The 26,679-nt window shown below is 39.8% G+C and overlaps 1 protein-coding gene and 6 non-coding genes across 8 annotated transcripts in view; 5 read left to right on the top strand and 2 right to left on the bottom strand.

The window, feature by feature from the left end:
• Nucleotides 1-707: 707 nt before the first annotated feature.
• trnah-gug (transfer RNA histidin (anticodon GUG)) lies at nucleotides 708-779 on the top strand. Its single transcript has one exon. It is a non-coding gene; the product is annotated as a tRNA-His (tRNA).
• Nucleotides 780-1,393: 614 nt separating this feature from the next.
• On the bottom strand, nucleotides 1,394-1,465 carry trnah-gug (transfer RNA histidin (anticodon GUG)). Its single transcript has one exon. It is a non-coding gene; the product is annotated as a tRNA-His (tRNA).
• A 120-nt stretch (nucleotides 1,466-1,585) lies between these two features.
• On the top strand, nucleotides 1,586-1,657 carry trnah-gug (transfer RNA histidin (anticodon GUG)). Its single transcript has one exon. It is a non-coding gene; the product is annotated as a tRNA-His (tRNA).
• Nucleotides 1,658-2,124: 467 nt separating this feature from the next.
• On the top strand, nucleotides 2,125-2,196 carry trnah-gug (transfer RNA histidin (anticodon GUG)). The gene has a single exon. It is a non-coding gene; the product is annotated as a tRNA-His (tRNA).
• A 320-nt stretch (nucleotides 2,197-2,516) lies between these two features.
• Nucleotides 2,517-2,588, bottom strand: trnah-gug (transfer RNA histidin (anticodon GUG)). The gene has a single exon. It is a non-coding gene; the product is annotated as a tRNA-His (tRNA).
• A 120-nt stretch (nucleotides 2,589-2,708) lies between these two features.
• trnah-gug (transfer RNA histidin (anticodon GUG)) lies at nucleotides 2,709-2,780 on the top strand. Its single transcript has one exon. It is a non-coding gene; the product is annotated as a tRNA-His (tRNA).
• Nucleotides 2,781-22,166: 19,386 nt separating this feature from the next.
• The window catches only part of ptk2aa (protein tyrosine kinase 2aa), a 34,624-nt gene continuing 30,111 nt past the window's right edge, over nucleotides 22,167-26,679 (top strand). The window contains exons 1-3 of one of the 2 annotated variants that reach the window (XM_029514251.1): nucleotides 22,167-22,947; nucleotides 24,045-24,289; nucleotides 25,227-25,396. In XM_029514251.1, the coding sequence (XP_029370111.1) occupies nucleotides 22,824-22,947; nucleotides 24,045-24,289; nucleotides 25,227-25,396 (539 nt within the window). In that variant the 5' untranslated portion in view covers nucleotides 22,167-22,823. The remainder of the gene's footprint in view (nucleotides 22,948-24,044; nucleotides 24,290-25,226; nucleotides 25,397-26,679) is intronic. The other variant, XM_029514250.1, reaches the window with a different exon arrangement.

Genomic DNA, 26,679 nt, shown 5'->3' on the forward strand with positions numbered 1-26,679 from the left:
TAGTCTGTCAAACACACTGCAGCCACCTTCACCTGGACTTCCTGTGGCACGCATTTCAAAATAAAACTTTTTGTGTGTGCCTGTTGTTGAGAGGCTTTAAGTGTTATAATGGCACCATCTACTGTGGGTTTATTGTAGCATTAAGACCAGAATAAAAACGAATCAGGTCAAGCCAAGTTTTATTATCCCCGAGGGGCAAATTGTGGTAAAGCCAGCAGACATAACTAAAATACATACATATACACACACACGCACACAAATTATTTGAAGTATTTTGCTTTTTGAACTCAAAGCAACTGATTAATACTATCGACCAATATGGATTGATAGTAATAAAAAGCATGGGAGAGAAGAAATATTTTAATATTTAATATTTATCTCAATAATAAATAATTTCCCAGCCAGCACACCCATGTGGGGTCCAAATGGGCTACCCAACTTCCATGGAGGCCCCACATATGTTAGCACAAATGGGTTAAGAATGGGCTCCATATATGACCCATATGGACAAACCATCTTTCTTCCAACTGGGGACTACTGCATGTGTTGTATTTATTTTCTATGTAGTTTTAAGCTAAGCCATGAATAAAGACTAGCCTGGAATCCTGGAAGTCTTTTTCTGTATTTTTATTTTATTTATTAACTCACAAAAATGTATGTGAATAGTTTTTCAGGCAGTTTGTTGGTTTGATCTGCTGTGTTCTCCGGCCGTGATCGTATAGTGGTTAGTACTCTGCGTTGTGGCCGCAGCAACCCCGGTTCGAATCCGGGTCACGGCAGGGAAGGTAACCCGGCCCCTTCACTTTCCTTCTAGTAAATCACCGAAAGCGGACGACCAGGTTATTCCAAAAGAGCCCTGTTTTTTTACCAAGACGTTTCTGTTAAATGGAAGAAATGAAGCACGATGTATCTTATTGTCTCATATTAAATAATGCAATTAAAATTGAGGGAAGTCGAAGGAATTGTTTTACATTTTATATAATTAATAAAGTGATAAAGTGGTAATAAAAAATATGAAACGTGATCTTTGTTTCAGATGCATCACATTCATAACTCAGATTGACTACTCAACAACTGACTGATTGATGTGTTCATTACATCATCTGGAAAATAAAGCACAATTTATTTCCCATAGGAAACATACACAGCTACAACATGAGCCCTCCCCATAGTGGTCAGGAGTTTAGGTAAGACCTGCAGTTTTTAAGATGCTCTGACCAGACTGGCCATCAGAATCAAGACATGTCAAAGTGGCTCAAATTTTTTCTCCTGTTGAACAAATCAATCAGACAAATGCTGAGCAGTAAGTCTAATTTATGAATATAACTGTGGACTAGATTTGCATTCACGGCAGCAATAAAGCTCTTTGCCCGGGGGCCTCTCTGTATTAGGCTGCCGTGACCCGGATTCGAACCGGGGTTGCTGCGGCCACAACGCAGAGTACTAACCACTATACGATCACGGCTGCTGTACAGTACATAAGAAAAACTGCGTTTCATTAACCAAGATCACATCCGGGTCACGGCACACCGTTTTCAGGGATTCAGGGACACCGGTCCACATCGTCCCACCTCAGGGACCGTCAGCCGTGATCGTATAGTGGTTAGTACTCTGCGTTGTGGCCGCAGCAACCCCGGTTCGAATCCGGGTCACGGCAGTCAGATGTCCCCAGGTCCCCGCTCAGACACCGCTGATGGTGGCTCTCAATTTTAAATTCAAGACCTGACTACTGTTAAATACGTGACATTCAAAACGTTGATGAACTGCTCAACACTTGACTGATTGATTTGTTCATTGTTGCGAATTCCCATTCAAATTATACCGGAAACAGGAAAAACGGATGCAGATGACTTTGGCAAGAACCACATTTTGACGGCTGGTTCGGAGCATCTTTAAAACTGCAGGTCTTATGGGAGGATCTCGGTCTGCAGGGGTCAAGGGGGGGGAGGGGGGTCGTGTTGTTATAGCTGTGTATGTTTCCACCACGTCTGTTGTAATGCTGCTCATCTGCAGGCTAAAACTCTGCCGTGACCCGGATTAACCAAGTTCACATCTGGGTCACGGCACACCTTTTTCAGGGATTCAGGGATACCAGTCCACATTGTCCCACCTCAGGGACAGTCAGCCGTGATCGTATAGTGGTTAGTACTCTGCGTTGTGGCCGCAGCAACCCCGGTTCGAATCCGGGTCACGGCAGCCCAATACAGAGAGGCCCCTGGTCAGACATCCCTATTGCTGACGGACACAGCCTTCAATTCAAATCTTGACCACTTATATGTATATTTCATTCATAAATTAGATTTACTGCTCATCATTTTACTGATTGATTTCTTCAACAGGACAGAAAATATGAGCCATTTTGACAAGTCTTGATTCTGATGGCCAGTCTGGTTAGAGCATCTTAAAAACTGCAGGTCTTACCTAAACTCCTGACCACTATGGGGAGGGCTCATGTTGTAGCTGTGTATGTTTCTAGCACATCTGTTGTAATGCTGCTCATCTGCAGGCTAAAACTCTGCCGTGACCCGGATTCGAACCGGGGTTGCTGCGGCCACAACGCAGAGTACTAACCACTATACGATCACGGCTGCTGGCTGGCACCTCAGGAAAACTGCATTTCATTAACCAAGTTCACATCTGGGTCACGGCACACCGTTTTCAGGGATTCAGGGACACCGGTCCACATTGTCCCACCTCAGGGACAGTCAGCCGTGATCGTATAGTGGTTAGTACTCTGCGTTGTGGCCGCAGCAACCCCGGTTCGAATCCGGGTCACGACAGCCTAATACAGAGAGGCCCCCGGGCAAAGAGCTTTATTGCTGCCGTGAATGCAAATCTAGTCCACAGTTATATTCATAAATTAGACTTACTGCTCAGCATTTGTCTGATTGATTTGTTCAACAGGAGAAAAAATTTGAGCCACTTTGACATGTCTTGATTCTGATGGCCAGTCTGGTCAGAGCATCTTAAAAACTGCAGGTCTTACCTAAACTCCTGACCACTATGGGGAGGGCTCATGTTGTAGCTGTGTATGTTTCCTATGGGAAATAAATTGTGCTTTATTTTCCAGATGATGTAATGAACACATCAATCAGTCAGTTGTTGAGTAGTCAATCTGAGTTATGAATGTGATGCATCTGAAACAAAGATCACGTTTTGAGATTAAAGCTATACCATGATTGATGGGCACTATAAGTACATAAAGCAAGGACTGCTCAGTTTTAAGCTGTCATGACCTGGATTTGAACCAGGGTTGCTGCAGCCACAACACAGAGTACTAACCACTATATGATCATGGCCAATGCCAGCATGGCCTCATGCTCTGTACTAGAGTAAAAATGAAGTGTATTGTGCCAGCCTCTCTCTTGGGATGGGCCGTGCCGAGCCAAATGTATTATATGAGAGCCTGTTCCTATTATGTGTTGTACACATCAAGATTTAACATATTCCAGATAGGATATCATCACTATCTTATGAGTTAAAAGGTTAAAAAATAAATGCATTTCTTAAAATAACCATGTAACCTGACAATATGACAGTGGTGATATATCCTGTATGTGGTTTGATGTGGTTTCTGAGGCCTGGCAATGGTGAGGCCCCAAGGCCAAAAATCTAAACACTGAGTTTGATTTGGACGCATTGGTCTGGTGGAAAACATAGATGAAGCCAAACTAGAAATTATTAGAAAAAAAAAAAAAAAACCCCAAAAGGACAAGGCACAATAATACATAGGTGCCATTTACAGATAAGTGAAAACCCCTACCCAAAAGCAATATGCTGCAAGTAGAAATATTAGGAGTGCTAGAAGTAACCACCAGATGTCATCTTTATCCAGTGTACAGAAGGGAGAAGCCCACATCAGTTTAGTCACATTTATAGTGAGTGCATGTAAAAGTCAAAACAAGGGTGTAGTCGAAGACATTTATCATTCATTGAGCTTTACTATGAAAATCTTTGCTATCCATATTAGTTTCTCATTCATGTAAACTGAACATGGACACCAGGGGCTTAAAAGTTGAATCCACATTTAACAGATTCTGACAAGCTACTAAACAGTAAATAAATACTTAGCTGCAGGATTAAACTGATCAACGCATCGATAATTATAATCCAGTTAAAACGAGTTATAGTTAACTTACATATATACAAAACATTTACTTGCAAAAAAAAAAAAAAAGTTTTTCCTCCTTTTTAATACCTCAAGTGTTTAATAGTACAAACCCATCTGACTGTGATATAATTACCCCATAAAAATATATAACCTATCAACACGTCCATTCATTCATGGGCTGCCTGCAGCAAGGATTTCCTCACAGGGAGTAGTTTGATCTCTCACTGTGTGTGTGTCGCTCCCAGCAGCAGCCATATTGGAATGCTGGATGTGGAGGGGGGAAGCAGGAACAGGCGACCGGACGGAGCGAGAGGGAGACGGAGGGGGAGAGAGAGAGAGAGAGAGAGAGGGTGAGGGAGACCGGAGCGAAAAAACAGTCTCTCCAGCTCCACGGCTGAAATAACGGATTATTTACCGACTCTTCACAGCCTCTCCTGCCCGCAAAGTCGTCGCAAACCTGCCGGACGTCCCCTGGAACAAGTCACCGTGAGTGCTGTTTGTGTTTCGGGGATTATTTTTGAAGGGCTAACAGAAACTACGGGATGCGGTCGGTTTAACGTTCGTCCCGCTTGGCCGTTAGCCGTTTCCTCTCTCAAGTATTTACACTAAATTATCATTTATTCACTTCAGCCCGTCGGAGAAAAGACGTGATAAAGTTAGCCTGGCTTCGCGGCGACCTAACCAGGTGGTAGTTTTTCCTTCGGGAAGAAACTTGGGAGCAGTTGGGAGAGAGGAGAAAGCTGCTGCCACAGTCACATGGAGTGGATTCGGACTAAAACCTTCCGCGGACGGCGGCGGCAGATTAACCCACATTCAGCTCCCAGATCTGCCCCTGAAGTGTTTGTTTCCTGTCTCACGTCCTCCACGCTGCACCTGAACTTACCCCAACTCTTACTTTCTGACCCGACGCACCCGTGACGGCTCATATTCTGACTTATTTTCGACCTGAGGGCTAATGAATTGACGCAGTTTAGTCGTGGTTGTGCACTTCATGATTGTGATCATCAGTCTGGCTCCTGTAGCTCATCAGGTGTGTGTGAGTTATGTGGGCACACACGCATTCAATCCTGTCAGTCATCCATATCATACACTGTGACTATAGCAGTAATAAATTGGCCCATCAGTAGTTTATTAGATTAGCTGTTTTTATAGTATTTCCTGGTTTCATCCATCTGTCAGGATTTGCTCAGACAACACAAGGGAGTGGATGATCATTTCAGAAATTACGTTAATGGCAAACAACCCCCTTCTGCTTAAAACCCAAACAAACTGAAGTTGTGCCGGAGGTCCTATCGTATTTCTTGGCATCTTGAAGTGTGTTAGATCTTGTCCAAGAAAGAAGCTTTGCCTGAATTTCATTTTGTAAACAAAAGGGAGATACAAATATAGGTAGACACTTCGAGGCTCAATGTGGTTGTCAAATACAGCTGAGTACTCACAGACACAGGGTGCTCTGTGTCCTGAGTTTGCCTAACTGTGGAAGGCGATGCAGTGCTGAGCCTGATTTGGCTCTACTTCATATTCCAAATGCAAGAAAATGCTAATGAATTGCAGTATCCTGAGGGCAAGGAGGCTTCAGACCAAGAGTATACTAATAAGAGTGCCGTTATGCACATTTATTTAGAATTCTGTGGACAAGCTGAACCTGAAGCAGTAGTTTGTATGCTGACATGATGTATGATTTTGGTGCACAAAAACTCTTCACTGTCCCAATTTGCTTGATTGATGGTAACTTAGGGTTGCTTAATGCTCTTATTTACATAAACAAGCAAATGCTTAAATAAGTAAGATGTAAGATTTACTTCATTGTCTCAGATGAAAAGTTTGCTTTTCAATGGCGACTGAAAAAACATCCACTAATGACAAAAATAGTATGCAGGAAGGATTCCCTGCGACAATATATATACAAAACACTTGTAACTATTGTCCATCTTGTAAAATAGGATGTATTTAAAAATAGAAGAAAGAAGTACGCCCAGGTCCTTCTTAGGTTCTTTTTTGTAACCACCAAAGTGGTGTCTTAAACAATAAAATTCTTGTCATCTGAATAATAGCTATTCTGGAGAGAAGAAAGTCTTTGCCAGGATGATGTCCTGCAGACTTTACTTCCCTCCCTACACCAACACAGTTTTAATGTTTGTTCTTCAGCTTGCTTGTTTAAAACGCACCCCTCCAAAGTAGGTACACTTCATCTGGCTGAGGGGCAGCATGGTGGCATAGTGGTTAGCGTTGTTGCCCCACAACAAGAAGGTTGCGAGCCTTTCTGTGTGAAGTTTGCATGTTCTGTCTGCCTACATGAGTTTCATCTGGGTACGCTGCTTTTTGCCCACCGCCCAAAGACATGCATGTTTAGGTTGATTGGTGACTAAATTGTCCATAGATCTGAGTGTGAGTGGTTGTCTGTCCCTGTCGCTCTCTCTGTTTGCTGGCCCTGGTCCTGGACTGGTGACCTGTCCATGGGGTACCCTGCCCTCTCCCATTGTGAGCTGGGACTTGCTCCAGCACCTCCACGACCTGGAAACAGATACGCAGTAGAAAATGAATGAATGAATGAATGAATGAATGAATTTATCTGGATTAGCAACCCAGCAAATAAGACATTGCACATTTTTTGCACTTTAATATTCTGTTTCTTCTACTGTGCACTGAATGAACTCACTTAGCATGAGGGCAAGAATTTGTCTCTGACTGCCAACTTTTCCAAAATATCACACTTTGCATTGATATATATATATATATATATATATATATATATATATATATATATATATATATATATATATATATATATATATATATATATATATATATAATACCTTTCAACCATAAATATTTAAATTTGAAGATGGTCTGATTTGATTACATTGAACTCAATCTCATGATTGTGTATGCAAATAATTTGGCACATCTTCAGTCTATGGATTTGGCCCCATAAGAACTGAATGAATGCCATGAAATCTATTATCTCAAGAAGAGACATATAATTACCTTAAATGTATTTGTGTGAGAGAAAAGGAAAACTGTTTTGCTTTGTTTTGATATTTTTGACATTTGTCATGTACTGCTGAGAAATTGTTTCATGTTGACAGTTTGCTGTAGTTTTTATTGCTTTTTTTATCTCTATAAACTATTTATTTTTTATGATTTTGCAGGAGATGGCTTTAAAATGCATTCATTTCTTCCAACCAACTTACTGAGTAAATAGCTGCACCTCTCTGATTTGGCTTTGACTGGTCTACCACAGGCTAATACAGGCGTGGCGTTGGTGTGGGTGTGAATGTGTGTGCGTGTGTCCACGTGTGTGTAAATTGCAGAGCAGTGCAGGAGGCCTGTATTTATAGAAACACTTGACTACACTCAGAGATCTTGCAGTAGCAGTCCACTACATTACAGAGAGCACCACTGTAATCTGCTTTCTATATTTTGTTTCTGCAAGGTTGTCCTCTGTTTTCATCCATTTGTTACTTTTATATAAATTCTTTATATTTTGTCTACTTATGTGTTATACTTTTCTTGAGTTTGTCTAGTCTGTTTGCAAGAGACAATGAGAAAGACAAAGAGGACAACAAAGCCAGCAGTCTAGCATCAGTCAATTGCATTATGCAGTCTGACTCATAATGATTCTAACCGTTGATGGCAATCAATTCAGACAAATACTGTGAGTCTGTTAAGGTCTGAAGAAATCCTGCATGAGAATATGTGTGTCCTTAATATGTCTCATGAGAAATTCATGATGCTAAATCAACTAATTTGTCCTGTGAAAAGGAGAACTCTGGACTTGTTTCTTTGCAGTTTGAACATTTTTTTTTTTTCAATAAGTTGCTTGTTTCTTAGCGAACACTGTGGCAGTTTTCTTTCCAGTGATTGGCTTCTTCATACCTACTGTGTAAATACATGCAGCTGTGTGAAGGTCTAAGCTGCTCTCACACATCCTGCACAAATGTATGATTGCTATTTGCAAACTCACCTCAGGAAGGAAAAAAACATGAATGAGCAGTTGAACTGGGCAACTGGGGTTCTTTGTCCTGCACCAGCAACTTAAACTCACATGGTGTGTGTGTGTTTGTGTTTGTGTTCGTGCAAGTGCTGGCATGTATATGATCATATGTGCTGTAACCTATAAATTTAGCTTCTTTCTTCTCAGGAACTTATTCCTGTGCATCCTCTTACATGTGGTTTCAGCTGTGGAAGAAAAGGAGTGTGTGTGTGTGTGTGTGTGTGTGTGTGTGTGTGTGTGTGTGTGCGCGCGCGCGCACGCGCGTTCTGTTTGCAGACAAGAGGCTGAATGAGGAGCCATTCCCTTTGCTTTTGGATTCGTTCAGGAAATAGCCCCCACACCCTTCCATGAGCACACACGCACACATAGAGAGACATATGCACACAGACATGCACACAATCACAGAGCACTTACTGTACATCCTAAAACATGATGTGTCCCTCAGGAGCTGAATGGAATACGCCTTCTTCCTCTCAGAAGCAGCAGCACCACTTCTCAGGGCTCTTTAAATGTTTGTGTGTGTGTATGTTCTATGGTTGTGTGGACCATTTTTTGGTTGAACAAATGTTCCAAAGGCATTTTGACTGGTCCACACAACTTCAAATGGTCATTTTATTGGCCATCATTCATTTGTGTTAGTTAAAATTCGTATGAGGAGCTTGGTATGTATGTGTGTGTGTGTGTGTTTGTTTGTTTGCAAGTTTGTTCTCTCTTGTTTGCGTCTTGTACCGTGATAACTGTGTGTACCCAAGAGAACTTGATGTCAAGTTATGTCTTTGATACCCAAAGCTACTTCAGAAGGTTGTGTGCTATCCTATGGTAGCATTTGTATGTTTGGGAAATGTGGAGGAATTTTACCATAAGAGAGTAATGCCTGGAAGGTGGGCACCTGTAGTTTGTGGCAATGTGAGTGTATGTCTGTATAAAGTAATTGTTGATTCAGCAGTTTGTCCTGATTCATTTCCAACACTTTGTCTGATGGGTCTTTTTAATGTGTGTAGTGTAGAGGAAGTAGTGACACAAAATCTATATGTAGTCTCTATGTCAAAATCCCATCTGTGGGATTTTCTACAGCACTGGAAAAGGCACAGACTACCTTGCTTGTACATTCATGGGCCAGCCATTTCAGAGATTACATTTCTGCAGACTATTGCACACAGTTAGAATTACAAATATTAGAAGTTGGCCTCTGTTTACCACCCTGTTCAAGCAGGTGGCAATTTACTTTATAATATTGCATTTCTTCTATATAATATCATTTAATGCAAGACAGTATTTTAGCAGGTTTCCTGAGGTTTGATTTCCACAGTTGTGTGTGCAGAAGGATTGGTGTGCAGTGTAATGTGCTTTCTGGGTTTTCTGAAATTTGTTACAATGTCAGGAAATTACATCATAGTTAATGACTTGTCTCTCCTTGGGGCATGCACACGTAAGGACGGACACACACGCACAAATGTGCATGTGTGTATGCTTAAGCATAAGACCCTGCTTATGCTTATACTCTTAGCAGTGGCCAAACTGTAAAAGAAAAAACAGAACAATTGTAACCACAGGTATTGTAAATAACTTACCCTTCACCCTCTGTGTTTTATCGTGTTTGAGCAGACAGTCAGTGTAATTACATTGCAGTGAGTCACTCAGACGGAGAGAGAGAAAGAAGTAATTGTTCAGTTTTGTCATATAGGCTCAGAGAGAAAAGAGGTGGGAGGAGGAGAAGGCAGGATGGAGAAAACAGTGAAACAAAAGTGGAGAGATGAGTGAAGAGACTGACCTTAGTAAGGGTCCTGAAATGTAATACAACTCTGTATTGGTAAATTCATTAAATCATTAGCTTTGTACCTGTGATAATATCAAACTATCATGTTCTTCATAGACAGGATGTTCTAATTTTCACAGTGCTTGTTGTGCATTTTAAATGTTGGTTGGTATTTTTTTTGCCCCCTGCAGTGTGTGTTTATTTTGTCAGCTGTCCGCCAGTTATAATGTCTCAGGATATGTCTCAGCCTGCAATTGCACTTTGTTTAAGCAATAAAAGTGTATGGATCGGGGTAATTTTGAGCGACAGACATTTTGGGAAAATCTACTGAATTCCTATTTCATGAAGAAAGTCACTTTAATTGTGATATTTGTTTCACCAATAAGAAACTACCACAAGAAGCTGGTTAGTCTATTTTAGCATAAAGATTGGAAACAGACAAAACCAGATGCAAAAACAATACTTTAATCCCTCTGTAAAACATTTGAGTTATATGGCAGTAACGCCATGGAGTTCCAGCTTGTCAACTGACAATTAGTAATTTTTACGCTTATGGATTGTGTATGAATTAAACAAGTAAAATATGTTTGGTAAAGAGATATAGAGGTCTTCATTGGCAAATCTTGTTACTTGATCAAAATAATCTCATTGATCTATTAGCTCTCCCCTAAAAAGACTCTTTGCATGCATGTTTAAGTGTTTCTTGAAGAGGATGTGAGGTCTGTTGAGGATGTATGGTGTGACTGTGCATTTATATATTCACTGTTGCACAAGGATCTGTTGCATCCCCGGAAAGGTCATATGTACAGTTACACAGCAGCATCCTTGATGCTGTCAGAATCTGACAATCCAAAAAAGAGACACATACAAAGTATTATTACACTATTTCTCCAATTTATGAGTGAAGATTTTAGAAATGTTAACTGACTCCATAATCACCTTTACCCAGAGGAGGTGAAGAAAGAGTCCAAGACAGACGTCAGTGTCAGCTTGGCTAATCATGACCTCATCCCTTGTCTAGATTTATGCATAGCCCCACCATGCACCCACTAGAACATGTAGTCATAATAGATCACAGGGATCACATCCACATACAGATTAGCAGTGAAACACCTGGTTGTGATCCATAGTATGACGTCATGCACACACATACTTGAAGACTGGTGTGTTACTGTATACTGGTGTTCATGAGGTCAGAGATGGGTATAAAGCCACAGTGTTTGTCTGTGTGTGTGTCAATGTATATGGGTCTGTCTCTGTTATTAGTCACCAGTAGGCATACTCCTGTAACAAAGGTTCATTGAAGAATAGTCTGGGGACTGTCTCTCTGTCTTCCCTCTCTCTCTTTCTCTTTGTTGCATGTTTTTTTTTAAGCTGTTTTCAATCTAAATATTGGATATAGTTGCAACAAACACCATGAAACAACTCAATGAAAAGCAATTCAGAATCTGATGCTAGTATTAATTTTCCTTCTTGAAAACAATGGTAGCATTTTTCAGTTGGAGAATCAAAGAAAAATTTTCCAAAGTTTTGGTAAAATTCAGTGGATTTGCTTACTGCTATTCACACATTAGTTTGATTTTGATGTGTGTGACATATGGGTGGAGCTGAATGCTATTATGCCATTGAAAATGTATTCAGATTGTCTTGGCTGTTCAGGTGTAAGTGGACAATCATTGTAGCCCAGGCAGGCTCTGTGGCACATATACTATATAAAGCAGCATGGCTATTTGGTCCAAGATCAAGTGACACATTGCTTCAAATTGCATTACCACCAGATGGCGATGTTAACACTTTACCTTTTCAAGCAAAAAGAGAGAAAGAGAGAGAGGGAGGGAGAGAGGCAGAGCTTAGAGCAACAATCTAAATGAGGGACAGAGTATGTGATGTGACATGTGTGTGTGACATCTTGGCCTACTAATCCAGTGGCCCATTAATCTGCTTTACTCCTGAGCAACTCTGTCTGCTTGTTTGCTTGTGAGTTAGTGAGACACTGCCGGTGCATCTGTGTGTATGTATATTAAAAGGACACACAAAGAAATCAAGAGAGAGATTCTGTCTGTGATGCTTCATTGAGCGTTATACTGTGACATAGTGACTGTCAATTAACAGTGAGTTCAAAGGTCAGTTGGATAGTTAAGATTAATCAAACATAGTTTATCTCCCTTAAGAGACATTTATTTCCTTAAATGCTGACTGGGTTTATTGTGACTCTGTGTTTATCATTTGGTCTAGACTGAATTATATCAACAACTATTGAATGAATTTTGCATATTTAGTGCAAATATTCTTGTTCCCCAGAGGATGAATCCTGCTGATCTCAGAACATCTCCTGTGAAGGAACATCCCTGTGAAGGAATTGTACTTCTAACCTTCATGAGGGCTAGAATGTCAGAAATAGTCTCATAATTTATACTCAGTTGCAATCTGTACATGCTTTAACCATCATGTCTTACTGAATAATTGATTAATCAGCTGTCATGATTTGAGCCTATGGGCTATTCTGTCTTAAAGTAATTCAATATGTGATATAATTCTCCATAATGGTGTAACTCTATTAAATCAACCTCAGTGAAACTGCTGGCTCCCCATGTCACCCCTCCATCTTCAATTATTTGAAAACGTTTGTTCTGAAGGTAGATGATTTCTTTTGGACAGTGCTGACTTGAGAACAATGTGTTATCACTAATTGAGTAGCTCCTCAGGGGTTCATGTTGGTGAAAGAGGCTGAATAGCCAAGGGCAACACAACTCACACACAAAAAAAACACACATAATTTAAATAATCCATCCTCCTATCGCTCTGTTATTAAGCCGTTCACTTCCGTAGAGCTGGGCAACATGGCTTAAAAATAAAATCTCAGATTTTTTTCCCCCAACCTAAACTTGATTAACGATAACCTAATGATTTTAATAGATTTTTATTCCTTCTTTAAAAACAAAGCAAAAATTATTCAGAACAAGTAATGCTTTGATATTGTTTTGATTTTCCCTATGGGATTTGAACAAAGTTTCCCCTTTGGATTAAAGTGGCCTAAAATGTTTTTCTCATTTTGCGTTTTCTCACAAAGTCTTACACCATTTTCGTACAAGTGGATTTGCCTTGTGTAGCTTTCCAAGAGGGCGAACCTAACTATACATCACTGTGCTTGTGCAAATCACATCAGATGACAACAAATGGGAGCCCAAGGGAGCATCACGGTGGAAGTTAAAGACAAATTCTAATTCATTGATTTAACTCCTCACCATCTTTTATTTCCTCCTCAATTCAGTCCTTGATCCATATTGTTTAGTCTTTTTCCACTACTCTTTCCCCCGCTTTCTCATCTCTACTGTTGATCTCCCATCATGTCTTTCCCTCCACACTTGTCCCTCTGTCTCTTGTACATCTGGCTCTGTCTATTCCTCTCCTTCCCTCTCCAGGGAGAAAAAGCCCCCCTCCCTACACACACACACACACACACACACACACACACACACAGGACCTACCTCCTTCCCCTTTTTCTCTCTCTTGCCTCCCTCCCCCCTTTCACGGTCATAGGCTAATGCTCCTCTCTCTCTCCTTCCTTCCCCTCTCCCCTTTACTCCCACTCATCCTGTGATGTATCTGTGTGTCAGAGTAGTACCAGCAGTAATTGTAGTAGTAGAAGGAGGAGGAGGAGGCTGGCATCTAAGCTCATCATCGTAACTGACAAAACATTAGCCAACTAGTAGATCACAAAGCTGGTCCAAAGACCACAAAAAACCCAGGATTGTGGTTTTTCCCTCTGTTAGAAAGATCCTCTTTTCTCTTCTGGACTTTAAATGGAAGGACTATATCATGGTAAGGAAATCTTCTCATTGCATGTGTGTGTAACCACATTATGTGTGCACATTTATAATGTTTGTGTGTGTATGAAGTAAGCAAAAACTATATTGGTGTCTTCACTCTCTAATCTCCAAATTCAAATATGTGTAATGATTTTTTTTTTATGTATGTCTAAACATACTGTATGTATTGAAAGAATTATATTTTCACTGCATTATTGTTATGTGAAACTGGAGACAAGTCTGTTAGACTGTTAGAAGAAGGTAGATTTAGAATAACTGTTGTTGAATGCAGTATAAAGCTGGATTGCTGATACAAAACAAAGATTTTGAAGTAAAGTGGACTTCTCGAATCGTATGACAGACATTTATTTTACTGCCTTATGATTGCAGAGCAATTGATGCCCTGTTACATCCATTATAGTGAAGAGGATGTGTATATAAGCGAAGGTTTAAGTGCTGGGTTGCCTGTATGTAGGAGGTTTCACCTTAAAGTGTGCATGTGTAGAGTGTTAGCACTATGTTGTGTGTGTGTGTGTGTGTGTGTGTGTGTGTGTGTGTGTGTGTGTGTGTGTGTGTGTGTGTGTGTGTGTGTGTGTGTGTGTGGGAGGTAGTGTGTGTGGGAGGTAGTGTGCTTGAAAGAGATGATGTGTGTCAAATTTGGAGGTTGGGTTTCAATACAAGTGATGTGACTAATGTAGCTTGTTAATGTTTTTGTATGTGCACATTTGCACGTGTGTATGTGTGTGTTGGAAGAACGAAGTAACAATCCCCCTGCAGCGTTTTGTTACTAGGTTAGATCATCTTTATTTCAGTGTATTTTAATATTTCAATCATGGTTCATAATTAATAGGGATTTCCTAAACAAGAATTATAACTAGCAGCCTCCCCATCTATAAAAAGTAAGCCCAAGTCTATTACATTTTTATACAAGAAAAAAAAAAGGACTCGAAGTCCAATCTAGGTAGGGTTCAATTCTGCTAAATGAGTAAAATAAATAAATTAAATAAAGTAATTCCCTCTTATTATACGTTTTGGGATTGTTTGTGTTATTAGCCATTTTAACCATGGGTAAATACATGGTAGTTATACAATCCAACAACCACTATGCATTAGCATTTTTATTCTTGTAAACCTGTCCCTCTGTGTTTGCTCTCATGAAGATCAAAGACACATTCAACATTAACGTTCCATTTGATTTTCTTCCAATTCAAATAAACAACTATATAAATATGTAATGTATGCATTAACCCACAGCTAGGACCTCACATTAATTTGGTTTCAGTAAGCTCAGATGTTTGGATTTATAAAAAAAAAAAAAAAAAAAAAAAAAAAAGCTAATGCTATTTAATCTGTTTATTCATCCTCAGTCTGTTATGTTGAATTATACATAGTGTATCTGGTCTGAGTGTGATATCTTTCCATGTGTGCTGCTCCAGTAAACCAGTTAGCTTTATCACTGCACCTGAAGTGTGCACACTTGAGTGAGTGGGTGTGTCAGCGTGTGCGCTTTTGCAGACAAATGTGTAAGAGCAGTCATGCATTTATGTGACCTTATTATGCTGCATGCATTCAGGACTTATCTGGAATATGCATCATCTGTGTGTGTGTGTGTGTGTGTGTGTGTGTGTGTGTATGTGTGCGCGCACGCAGTGCATTTTACTACTATTTTACTATTTTACTATTATGTTTTGAAAAACTGCTCAATATGAAGGCGAATCATGACATGAGGAAATGCGTGTTCCTGTTTGAACTTTTTACCCTTCAAGTTCACCAATAGCAGTGTCGTATGTTTCTTTCACTTCAAATCAAGGCATTAAAAATATTGACTTGTCTTCCATCATATAAAAGAATTGATTGCCACCTTTATGCGGAGGGCATTATGAGTCATGGACAAAACTGAGCTTGAAACCTAAATAAGTATATTTTCAAGAAACAAACTGTGTGTTTTTAGGGAGAGAGAAAGAGAGAGTGAGTGTGACTGGCAGGTGTGATTTGTGCCTCAGGCATTATGTGTCGCATTGTAAGGCTGCACGCTCCAGTCGCTTCCCATTGTCCAAAGGGTCACACACACACACACACACACACACTTTTATATATATATGTATGCGAGCGTGTGCCAGCACAGCTTGAGGGTTAACCATTAAACACTGAGCATTGAGTAATAACAGCTGACTGCTCTTCTCAGGTTGAGTCAGTTGATTCCAATAGAAATATTTTATTTTACCATTTGCCTCGCGAGTTTAATCTTTTCATTGTCTCATCTAGTGGCACTATTTCATTATTTTTTTTCAAATTTTTTTCAACTTTCTCGTTATCAAATCTCTTTTACCTTGCTCAAACTATGATTTCTGTAAACTGCTTATGTGAATGTCACTGAATAGCAGACTTTCTCTTCATTGTTCTAAATGCACTTAGCCAAAAACCCAAAGCACATGCACAGCTTCCACACAAACAGACTGTGTGTGTGTGTGTGTGTGTGTGTGTGTGTGTGTGTGTGTGTGTTATGTCCATGAGGACGACACATATATGTTCAATCAGAGACAACTGTTATCAGATACTGATTTCTAAATCTAAAGTGTTCAGAGCTGTTAACCACATTTGTTTAAGGTCTCTCTTCTCCTTATTTTTTGGCATTGAGAGCTATAATTCTGAGGGTAATTGTTTTGGCGCAAGACTGACAGTTTGTCTTCGGACACCTTATATTTATTTTTCCAGCACTCCCACACAATAGCTTCTGTAGGTTATGAATTTGCAGTTACTATAAATGCATGATGCATGAAGTTTATCTTCATCATCTCATAAAAACTGTTTGGACAAATGCATTCCTATGAAATTTGAAGAATGAGATTGAAAGAAAACAATCTCTTCATGCCCTGTTTCTCATTTCCAACAACAGCTTGAGGAGCAGGTGTTTGGGGCTGCTTGTGTGCGTGCGTGTAAGACCCATTGCCCTCCTTGATTTACCTGCAGTAGAGGCTGTTAAACAGACTGGTATGTAATTAGCACCATGTTAGTGTCCTTACAGGATATTCCATGGAGAAAACCTAGAGATGCTAATTAATTTAATCGATAAAATCTATAACATCAATAACAAAACAAAGAAACAATTTCAAAAGAACAAATAAAACTGGAAGTTGAAACTATGAGTCAGCAAAATGTGTTTTAACTAATTTGTATTGCAGTTCCTTTTCCAGCCCCTCAGGTGCTGTTTAATCTTGTTCCTCAGACAAGTATAAGCCACAGTCTCCTTTGGTTTATAGTCTAGACTGTAGCAGCACCAGCATGGCTGCAGATTTCAGACTACATAGCACTTAACCTACACTGATGAGACAGACAGGGGAAGACAGAGTGCATCCCTGAGACAGATGGTTTCCAGGTTTCAGGACTATGTAGATATCATTCTAGACACTTTCAGATGGACTGGAATTATCCAGATCTGATCATTGTTCATATCAGTTTACATTTTAGCCTCTTAGTAATGGAAATTGGGTAGTAATTTATTAAAATGTCTGCATTTGGTTTAATAGTAAAGGTATGATATGACATGGGCTGATATTGGATTAAATGGATGTATAAAGTTTTTATCTGAGGTGTAGTGTTTAGTGGCAGCATTACTTACATTTGAAACATAATGTATAATTACATAATTATCTGGTAATAAAAAATACCTGAAACATAATACATATTTGTTCATAAGAAAGACATAATACTGATGAAATATGGCGACATATTGCACTAATTAACTTTCTGCAACAACTATAAAGACAGTTACGAGACAAATGCATTCCTATGAAAACTTTTGGATTTTTACTAGTTGTCTTTCTCTATTAATGAATCCCCACTACCATACATACATACACACACACTTCACACTTAAGGTTCTGATTTTGGAGATAAGGATTTGAAGGATTTAGGATTTAAGGATTTAAAGATAAAACGAACACACACACACACACACACACACACACACACACACACACACACACACACACCCTGAGTCACCCTTTTGGCATTTCTTTTCAGTGAATGGGTTTTCTCCTTACTATTACATCATCTTTGTTAACATCCTCTGGTGTCAATCGACCCCCTCTGAATGTGAGTGCATGCACATGTGTGTGCCCCCTTACCTAGTGTTTGTGTGTACATTAGCACTTAGCCACTTATCCTCTTGACCTTCTCTTACATATTGCCCTATCACTTCTCTGTCTGGGTGTCAGGTTTACAAAAACATTTCCTCTGGACTTCCTGTGAGAGTTTGAGAGCTGTTGTGCTGATATAGGACAGTGTATCTAGCTACCAATGAGCATACTTTTACAGTGAAGCATAATTATGCCATGTGTCCTTAAAAAACATGATGCATATGATCAAAAAGTCAAAGAAACATGCTTCAGGATTACTTAGTGAATTTTATATTTATGTCCAAAAATCGAGAAGCCTGTAAAATTTGCAACCTTCAAGAGCAGTATACCTAACAAAAAAGGAAGGTAGACTGAGCTTAAGCCCAGTGGCTGTGTCCTAACATATTCATCTCACAGCTGTTAACCCATGAACAATAAAACCGCTCCTCTGCATTTTGCAATTAGCTCGTTAAAGCTCCACTCCACCTCTCAGGGGTGTAGGTAAATTATCTCACAATGGGATATTGACTTTAGAAGAAATCCATCAATATCCTGTTGAAATGTCAACAGGATATTGATTGATTTTTCAAGTGATTTCATTTATTAAATGTTATGGACCGGACACTGACTATAATTCACATTCTGTAACTGAACAGTGAACACCTGCTGTGAGACTTAACTTAATAAACTTCAGCTCAATTTCAGTTATTAAGACTGATTTCTTCATGCTGTGCCTTAGAATTAAACAAACCATCTGACACAGTGTTTGTTTGTCTTACAGATATTTCCAGGATTGCCTTCTACACAGGTGAGTAGTATTTAGGACTATTCAGCTTCTGAAACCATTCATTCACAAGTTTGTACCAGTATACAGGTATATTGTACTATTTTCCAGACTTTATCCAATAAAGTTGGCTCGGTTGCCATGGAATTTTTTGGTTTTTATTGTTTTGTTTGTTTGTTTTTTTTTTTTACGTGATCTAACATCATAAGTTCAATACTTAGTCATAGTTCAAATAGTCAGTGGGTTAGAAAGCAGATAAACATTGAAAGAAAGGTTTATAAATTCCAGTTGTGGTATGAATGTTCACTATGGTACTAATGGCAGATCCTCTAATTGCACATATTTATGTAAGTCATATTTGTGAGTGTGTTAGACAATTAAATAAGTCAGAAAACAGACAGTGGTACTATGTGTATGTGTGTGAGTAAATCCTATTAGTGCAGATAGGAATGAAGAAAAGAGTGAACATCACTTGAGTTGAGACTGTGTGTGACTAACTATAATCTTCACACTGTGGCTACTCCAAAAAAAATTAATTCTTGTGAAGACAGTGGTGAGTCTCAGTTTAGCTTCTATAACCTGAGGGGGAAAATTAGTTTTCCTTTATGTTACTGTGATGAATAAAGCAGGGACGCTCATATATCATGGCACCATGCCCTGAAAACGTGCCTTTCTGGCCTGTTATATCCAGGCAATTAAGTTGCCAGCTGCTAGCTTTTAAATATCACAAGCAGTCATTCATGTTGACCTTTTGACTCAAACCTCACATAAAATTAGCTTCACAAATTATTAGCACATTCAGAGCTCAATGAGTACCACTTTTTCCTGCCTCTTACTATATTTTGAGACAATTTTCTCCTTTCTCAGCACCATACCGAATCATCCACTGCAAGTTTCTTTCTCAGCTTTTTGTTTCAGCTGTGAGGAAGCAAGATGATAGCATTTGGAATTGTCTTGATAGGGTATTTCAGGGGGAACACCAGTTAACACCAGACTGCTTTCTTGTAAGTTTTTGTTTTATTCCTCCAAGACTATCTTAATATATTACAGGCATGGTGTCTGATGGTGGCATGGTGTTTGATTAGTAACATTAATCAAAATATTAATTGATAGGAGGGATGGTTTTAAATGGCCTTCGTTATGAGTCACAGGACAGATTTCCAGCGTGAATTAGGGCATATGGCAAGGAGGTAAAGAAAACTTTAAAAACACCTGTTCAGATACGTCACTACCCCTCTTTAATGGCATGAAGTGGTTCAGTCCTGCCTCAGCACTCTTACAGGTGCTTGCTAGCTGTTGTAGTTGCACCAGGTTTCGCTGGAAGTAGGCTGCGGGCCTAACATTAAGAAAAAAGTGGGAAGACTATAGTCTGTGTGGTAGAAATGACCCAGTTGGCTTAATGTCCAGAGTGAACACCAGACTGAAGAACAGGTGAGTCAGCAGCAGCCCTGCCTCCCCATCCCTCCCTGTCCCTCCCCATACTGCCTCGTCTCTCTGGTGAGCTTGAGCAACATTCTGTTGAGCCTCATTGCAAGGAGCATGTGGAATTTTCTCTCTCTGCCTAAATAAATGTCATGACAGGAATTCAAACTGTAGCACTTAAGAACAAGTGCCACTGAGCATGGATAGGAGAGAGACTAGTTGAGATGGGCAACCTTTTGTGTGCTTGCTCATCGTGGAAGGAAAAATACTGATTTCATTTCAATCTCTGGAATAATTGAGCTGTGACTCTAAATATCAACAGTTTCTTGTTTTACCTTTAACTTTTTGGTATTAAAAAATCCCCATACAATTTGAATTGTGACATTTAGATAGAAGAGCTGCACAAGACCAATGTTCCTGTGAGGAGTAATGTAAATTGCAATAGCTGGAATAGCAGTAAAAAACACTGTATTTATAAGATGAAAGAGAATTTTAATTCAAACAGCTTTTGAATTTCAACTTCAAGGCATGGTTGTGAAAACACATCAGTGATGAAAGATAAACAAGGATGCATCAAAGTAGCTATTACAGTTCAGAGGCTCACCTGCACCTTTCACATGTTATTTCCATTTAGTAGAATGTGGTTGCTGTGCTTTCCTTTCCTGCTAAAATGGTCTTTAAAAACACGCTGCAAGATAGAAATACATAGAGGCTTTGGCTTGGTCCCAAAAGAGAGCTTCCCATTCATGGCAACATCCGGCCCGCTGACAAAAGACTTTCAATAGTCTATTCACGTGCACACTCACTCACGCACACACACCCATACGCCTATGCACACACTCCCCCTGCTCCCCCTCCCACCAGATTTTCATAACAATGGCCAGTCCCTGAGATGTAGCACAAATTATAGGAAACTTGCACGTGCACCCACATGCGAACGCACACAGGGAAAACACTGTTAATCAGACAAACCTCAAACACAATGAAACAATAAGATTTGAAGTTTCTGTGACTTTACCATGTGTGTTAGTTATTTGTTTATGCTCAGTAAGTGGTGGAAGCTTGGTCAGTTGTTCAGTTGAAGATGTACTCAGCCATATAAATGTCTCTTTGATTAATGGCAGCTGGCATCTGGTTAACAGTTAAACTCACAACAGCAATGGGTGCCATTTGGTTATGGCTATTGTATGTGGTGTGGTGCCACACTATGAGCACTGAACATGGTAAGAAAAAATAGAGACCCCAATGTACAAGGTGGAGTATGATTGAAACCCTGTGGTTCAGAAATGGATTGGTTTGCATATTGCAAGCAGCTACTAATTTACATGCTGGGCACAGCTAAGGCAACGTCTGGGTTGGCAAAAAAAACAAAACCAAACCCAAAAAACAAACAAAAAAAATATTCTCTTTTCCATTTGCTTTATTTATTCCAGACAAGAGCATGTGCCGGCTTGGGTAATCTGTCTTATCTGGGTTAGGCATGTATACCAGGTCTGTTGAGTACTTATGTTATCAGTTACATCATGGACTAATCATTTGGTCTATGTAATATCCCAAATCAGTGAGACATGCCTGTTATTATACCCACAAACCAAACCTATTCAGATGGCTAGGATTGTTTAGTCAGTAGATAAAATGTTAAATATAACCAATTCACTTTCATACATGCCAATGAACAACTTTAAAAGTTCACATTGAAAAAGTAACAATCAGCGAATATATGATTTTTATTTATTTATTTATTTATTTATTTATTTATTTATTTATTTATTTATTTATTTTCTGAAATTATATTCATCATTATCAATTATTAATGCATATTTATTAATTCCTGTAGAATATGTTAACTTTTCATTTTGGTCTAAAAAGACTTGTCAGGGTTTAAAAGAATATTAGCTCAATATAAAGGTTGGAGATGAGCTTCATAAACTGAGATGGGAGGGGTTTCCCATGAATGAAAGAGATGGGATTAGCATATTAATAGGTTTTGGCTCCTCCTGCTGCTCCAGCAGTCCTCTCTCCAACTCGCTCCTTCCCTACTCAACTCTTTCAGCTGTGCTGCTCTGTCCTCCTTTTCCTCTCATTCAACTTGAAACAATTGCTGATTTTTTTTTTCTCTCTCTCTTGCTCTTTCTTTCTCTCTCTGTCCTCCTGTCTCTGTTTCCTTTGTTTTTTGTAGCTTCCCTTTTTCTCTTGCTTTCTGTTTTCTAAGAGAAGACGATAACACTGTTTCTCACTGAGCCCGGTAATTGGCTCTCCTCCTTTGTGACCACTAACTTGAACTTTTACCGGAGGAGCAGTCTGTCTTCTCACCACCGTGGGATCCCAAATCCTCTCCTGGGCGACAGTCACTTCGCACTTCCACAGCAACTGTGTAACTACGGAGTGTAGGCATGGGGCAAAAATCGGGCAAAAAAAAAACAGTATTGCCATCAGAGAGGCGCCGCTGAGGAGTGGACAAAAAAAGAAGAGGAGAACAGTTTGTCGATGAGAGTAACTTGACATCTCAGGAGATTCTTTTTGTGCTATTTGTGCACCTGTGGGTTACAGGAAAACAACAAGGAAACACAACTCAAGCAAAGAAGACTCTTTGGGAAGGATGGGAAGTTTTTCCGTTTTCCCAGTTGATGCAGAAAGCTTCCTTTTTTGAGGAGTACTGTATCTGAAAACTGCTGGCTCATGATAATGTAGAGAAAAAGATTTCTACCCTGGAGTGTGTATGTGTGTAGTGTTTGTATCGGAGTTATGTCAGAGTGGGCTTACAGTTGTGTCAGGACTGTTTGTGTTTGTTTATGTAACTTTTGAATAAGAGAAGATATCTGTGTGATGCGTGGTGGTGAAAGTGCAAGCTGTCTATCTGTCCTCAGTGGAGACAGACATAGGGAGGGACAGACATGCGTTTCCATGGCAACAAGTGGCTGTAGTCCATTCCCAATGTGCTGGGACAGAGGTATGAATGAAATCTACACACACTCATTCTCTCTCTCACACACACACTCAAGCACAAGTAGCATGAAGCCCCTTCACAGACTGACATCTGACTCCATGGGAAATGACTTGGTGTACTGCTAAAGCTGTAAGCTGTGCTTGTTTGTACGCCTGTGTGAACAAAGCTCATTACAAATTGAAATTGGCAGAATAATGTGGGGGCACATTTTTATCTAACTGATATATCCTTCATCAATTATACAGTCTTTCCTCTGAGCGTTTCTGTTTGTCTGCATGTTTCTATTCCGTGCATCTCTCTCTCTCTCTCAGGTATAATTACCTGCTGGAACATATCAATTTTCCTTTAATGGAGGAGAGACGTGAAGCACAGGAAGATAGGATACCAGAAAATAGAGAGTGAAAATAGATCTCAGTATCTTTTCTCTCCACAGTCTCATGATTACATTTTCGCACATGCACAAAAACACGTCTCAGATCCAAAGGTAGAACTTGTTGGACATTCCCAGATGAAGTTACCATGAAATTCCAGGAAGTGTGTCAATGTCAGGACTTCTTACTCAGGAAAAACGTCAGCGTGCGGTGCATTGTCCTCTTTCTGTTACAGACCCAAATGCTCACATGCTGAGCCTTGACCTGGACTGCACCTCGGTTCTTTCTTCGTTCTCTCTCCCCACTATCTCACTTGTTCAGTTTGCTTCATCTTGCCGAAGTCTGTTGCTTCGAGATCAGGAATTTTCTGTGGCTCATTTCTTTCAAGTATGAGAGAAGGAAGCCTGAAGTCCAGGACATTACAAGTGCATAAAACAGGGAGGAGAAATATGTAGCTATTTCAGTGATTTCTTAACATTTTATCCACTAATCAAGTAAAGAACTACTGGTGTAATTTATAATGAAAACTAATTTCAGATGAAGACCTTTTTATGCAAGGTGAGTTAGTTACTACAGAAGTACCTTCAAGGCAAAAGTACCCCTTGTTGGAAGTCACTGGACTCAGTGTTTGACTGAAATATTGAATGAAAATATGTTTCATGGTTCAACAATCTCCCTTGCTTTTATTCTTCCTCATTTCTCAAACCCCTGTCTTGCTCTCCTCGGCAGAATATGACAGACACCTAGCAGCCGCAGTGTCAGCAGGGAAAACCATGGCGACAGCCTACTTGGACCCCAACCCGAATCATACCCTCCTGGGAGGCGCCAAGTCACGGCTGAGTGCAGGGGGGTCAGACCGAACCATGGCTGGTTCCATGGACAGGGTTCTAAAAGTTTTCCATCATTTTGAGACCAACACTGAGAACAGTTACTGGTCATCCAATATCAGATATGGAGATGCAACTGACATCAGGGTAAGAAGACACATTATTGTATCTGCTTCGGGGGATAAATCATTAAAGTTGCATCATAGTAGCAATATAGCAGAAAGTATTACAAGACAATTGTTTTCGAAGTTCTGCATGTTTTTCTGCAACATGTTTTTCTCTTTTCATGGAAGTTTGTGAATAACAATAATACAGACTATTGCAAACTGCTGTATTTTAGTACTACAGAACATTATAACCTTCAAGGTGGTGATATTTTGTAGTAGTGTTCATAATGCCATCTCCACCCATGACACATTGTGGCTTACCACCGAAATTAGTTTTGTATTTGGACTTTGGACATTTTGTCCTCAGCTGAAGGTCGTAGCTGTCTGCTCCAATAAAAGACACTCAGTAGAATTGGAATATTTTGCTGGCTCACACGTATGACCTCACATGCGCGCACACACACACACACACACACACATCTCTCTTCTCTTCTCTTTTCTTCTTCTCTCATCTCCTTTAGTATCTGGGTCGGACCCCCTAGCGTTTCACATGTTAACGCACACGGTTCTATGACCATTATAGTGTTTGTGTATATGTGTATGATGTCTGTCATCTTGTTTGGGTGGGGATGTCATATTGAATCACTTTGCCCACACACACATGCACATGGATAGCTTGATGCCCATGTTGTCCTTGTAGAAATTGCCGACGTAAGCATTAGCACAGTTGGAAAAATGATGTATTCATTGAGGTTTTTGTCGCCTGCGCATATTTGTTTTATTCAGTAGTCCTTACACAACTATACATATAAACATGTTTGACCAATTCAACTGTGACAATACCAATGTAGATAAAATACTTCATCTTTAAAAAGTGTCCAATGTTGAGTGTAAATAACATTTTATGTTTTTGACTCTGAATTGGGCAAATGGGTTAAAAAGGTATATCACAATAAAGTGATTTTCTTTGTGTTCAGGGAATCATCCAGAAAATTCTGGACATCAACAAAGTGCGCTGGACGTCTTGTTTTGGACTTCGTTTTAGCAACACTCAGTCCAGAGACCAGGTACACTGGCTCCACCCAGATATGGGCGTTTCCCACGTCAGGGAGAAATATGAACAGGCACGACCAAATGAGGAGTGGAGGTAAGAAGAGACACGCGTTAGTATGCGGATGCGTCTATCCAACAGATATTGAAGATTGTTAAAGTGCATGAATCGGCAATTCAGACTGTAGTTATATGGCAGCCACAAGGACAACAGCCAAAGACCGAGGGCTGCTAGATTCCAGTTTGAAGTGTTAAGTAGCTCCATGGGATCCGATTTCGTGTCTCTCCAGTCTGATATCCATTTATTTGATTATTTCTCACTGTGCATGGCCTCCCAAACCTACTTGACCATGGGGGATTATTGGAGTTGCTTAAAATAACCTCCAAATGTAATTAGCAAGTGTTGTGCATTATTTTTATGAGATTTTAGAAATTATTTTGATTTTCAGGAAGGTGCTTTTGTGTCCTCATCAATTACCTTTTTGAAGAAAAGCTGTAAGGGCACAGTTTATAAAGTTTCCTGCCCTGGGTGTTTGCATTGATTTATTTTATTTTGCATTGTAAATTCACGCAATGTCACTGTTTCCCCACACAGCACGCTGCAGCAGTCTGCGCTATTGTATAACAACGTAGCAGAAGTGATTTATTTGAAACAGGGCCATGTAAAATAGTGCGACCCATCTGTTGAGTTGTGATGGGAGGCTTTGTGTGTGGCGCGGTGTGGTTATGTTGGTTTCGGAGTTTGGATGTTAATGCACTGATGTGTATTGCCTTTACTGTGGTGGTCTTGGTGATAGTGCTATTGTGAAGTCTCGACCTTCTGAACTATAGACATCAAGAGAGAGAGAACCAGATGCCTTTCTTTGTCAAACCAAGTCAAGAATTCTTTCTCTCTACTCTTACTTGATCTTCTTTTTGTTTTCTCTTATTTTCCAAATCTGTCCCTCTCCCCACTTCTTCTCCAGCCTTTGTTCTTCTTCTACTCACCATCATCCTGGATCATACTTCCTTGCCTCTTTTCTTCTTTGCTCTTGTTTGGACTGGTTTTCCGCAGACTACGCCACTGACTTCTCAGTCATCATTTGAACTGGATTTTCTTTTACAAGATGAATTAGTAGCACATTGTACATGTTTATTGTAAAGCTGGAAGGTCAGGCACTTTACCAAACATGTCCAAAGAATGTTTGCCAAATTCAACAACTTCTTAAACTGACTCATTCCAATGTTTTCACCTCATAAAAGACTTGTCCCAACAGTTTTTCTGGGCAATATAGAAGCTGCTCTCAGCTAGTTTGTATTTTTTATTTTTGCTGTTTTATGTCAGAAAATGGTATTAATGCAGCTTTGCATATTAAATTTAATCTACACTTTTTTCCCACT

Source organism: Echeneis naucrates, chromosome 11 (genome assembly GCF_900963305.1).
Source record: "Echeneis naucrates chromosome 11, fEcheNa1.1, whole genome shotgun sequence".
In the NCBI taxonomy this organism is placed as follows: Eukaryota; Metazoa; Chordata; class Actinopteri; order Carangiformes; family Echeneidae; genus Echeneis; species Echeneis naucrates.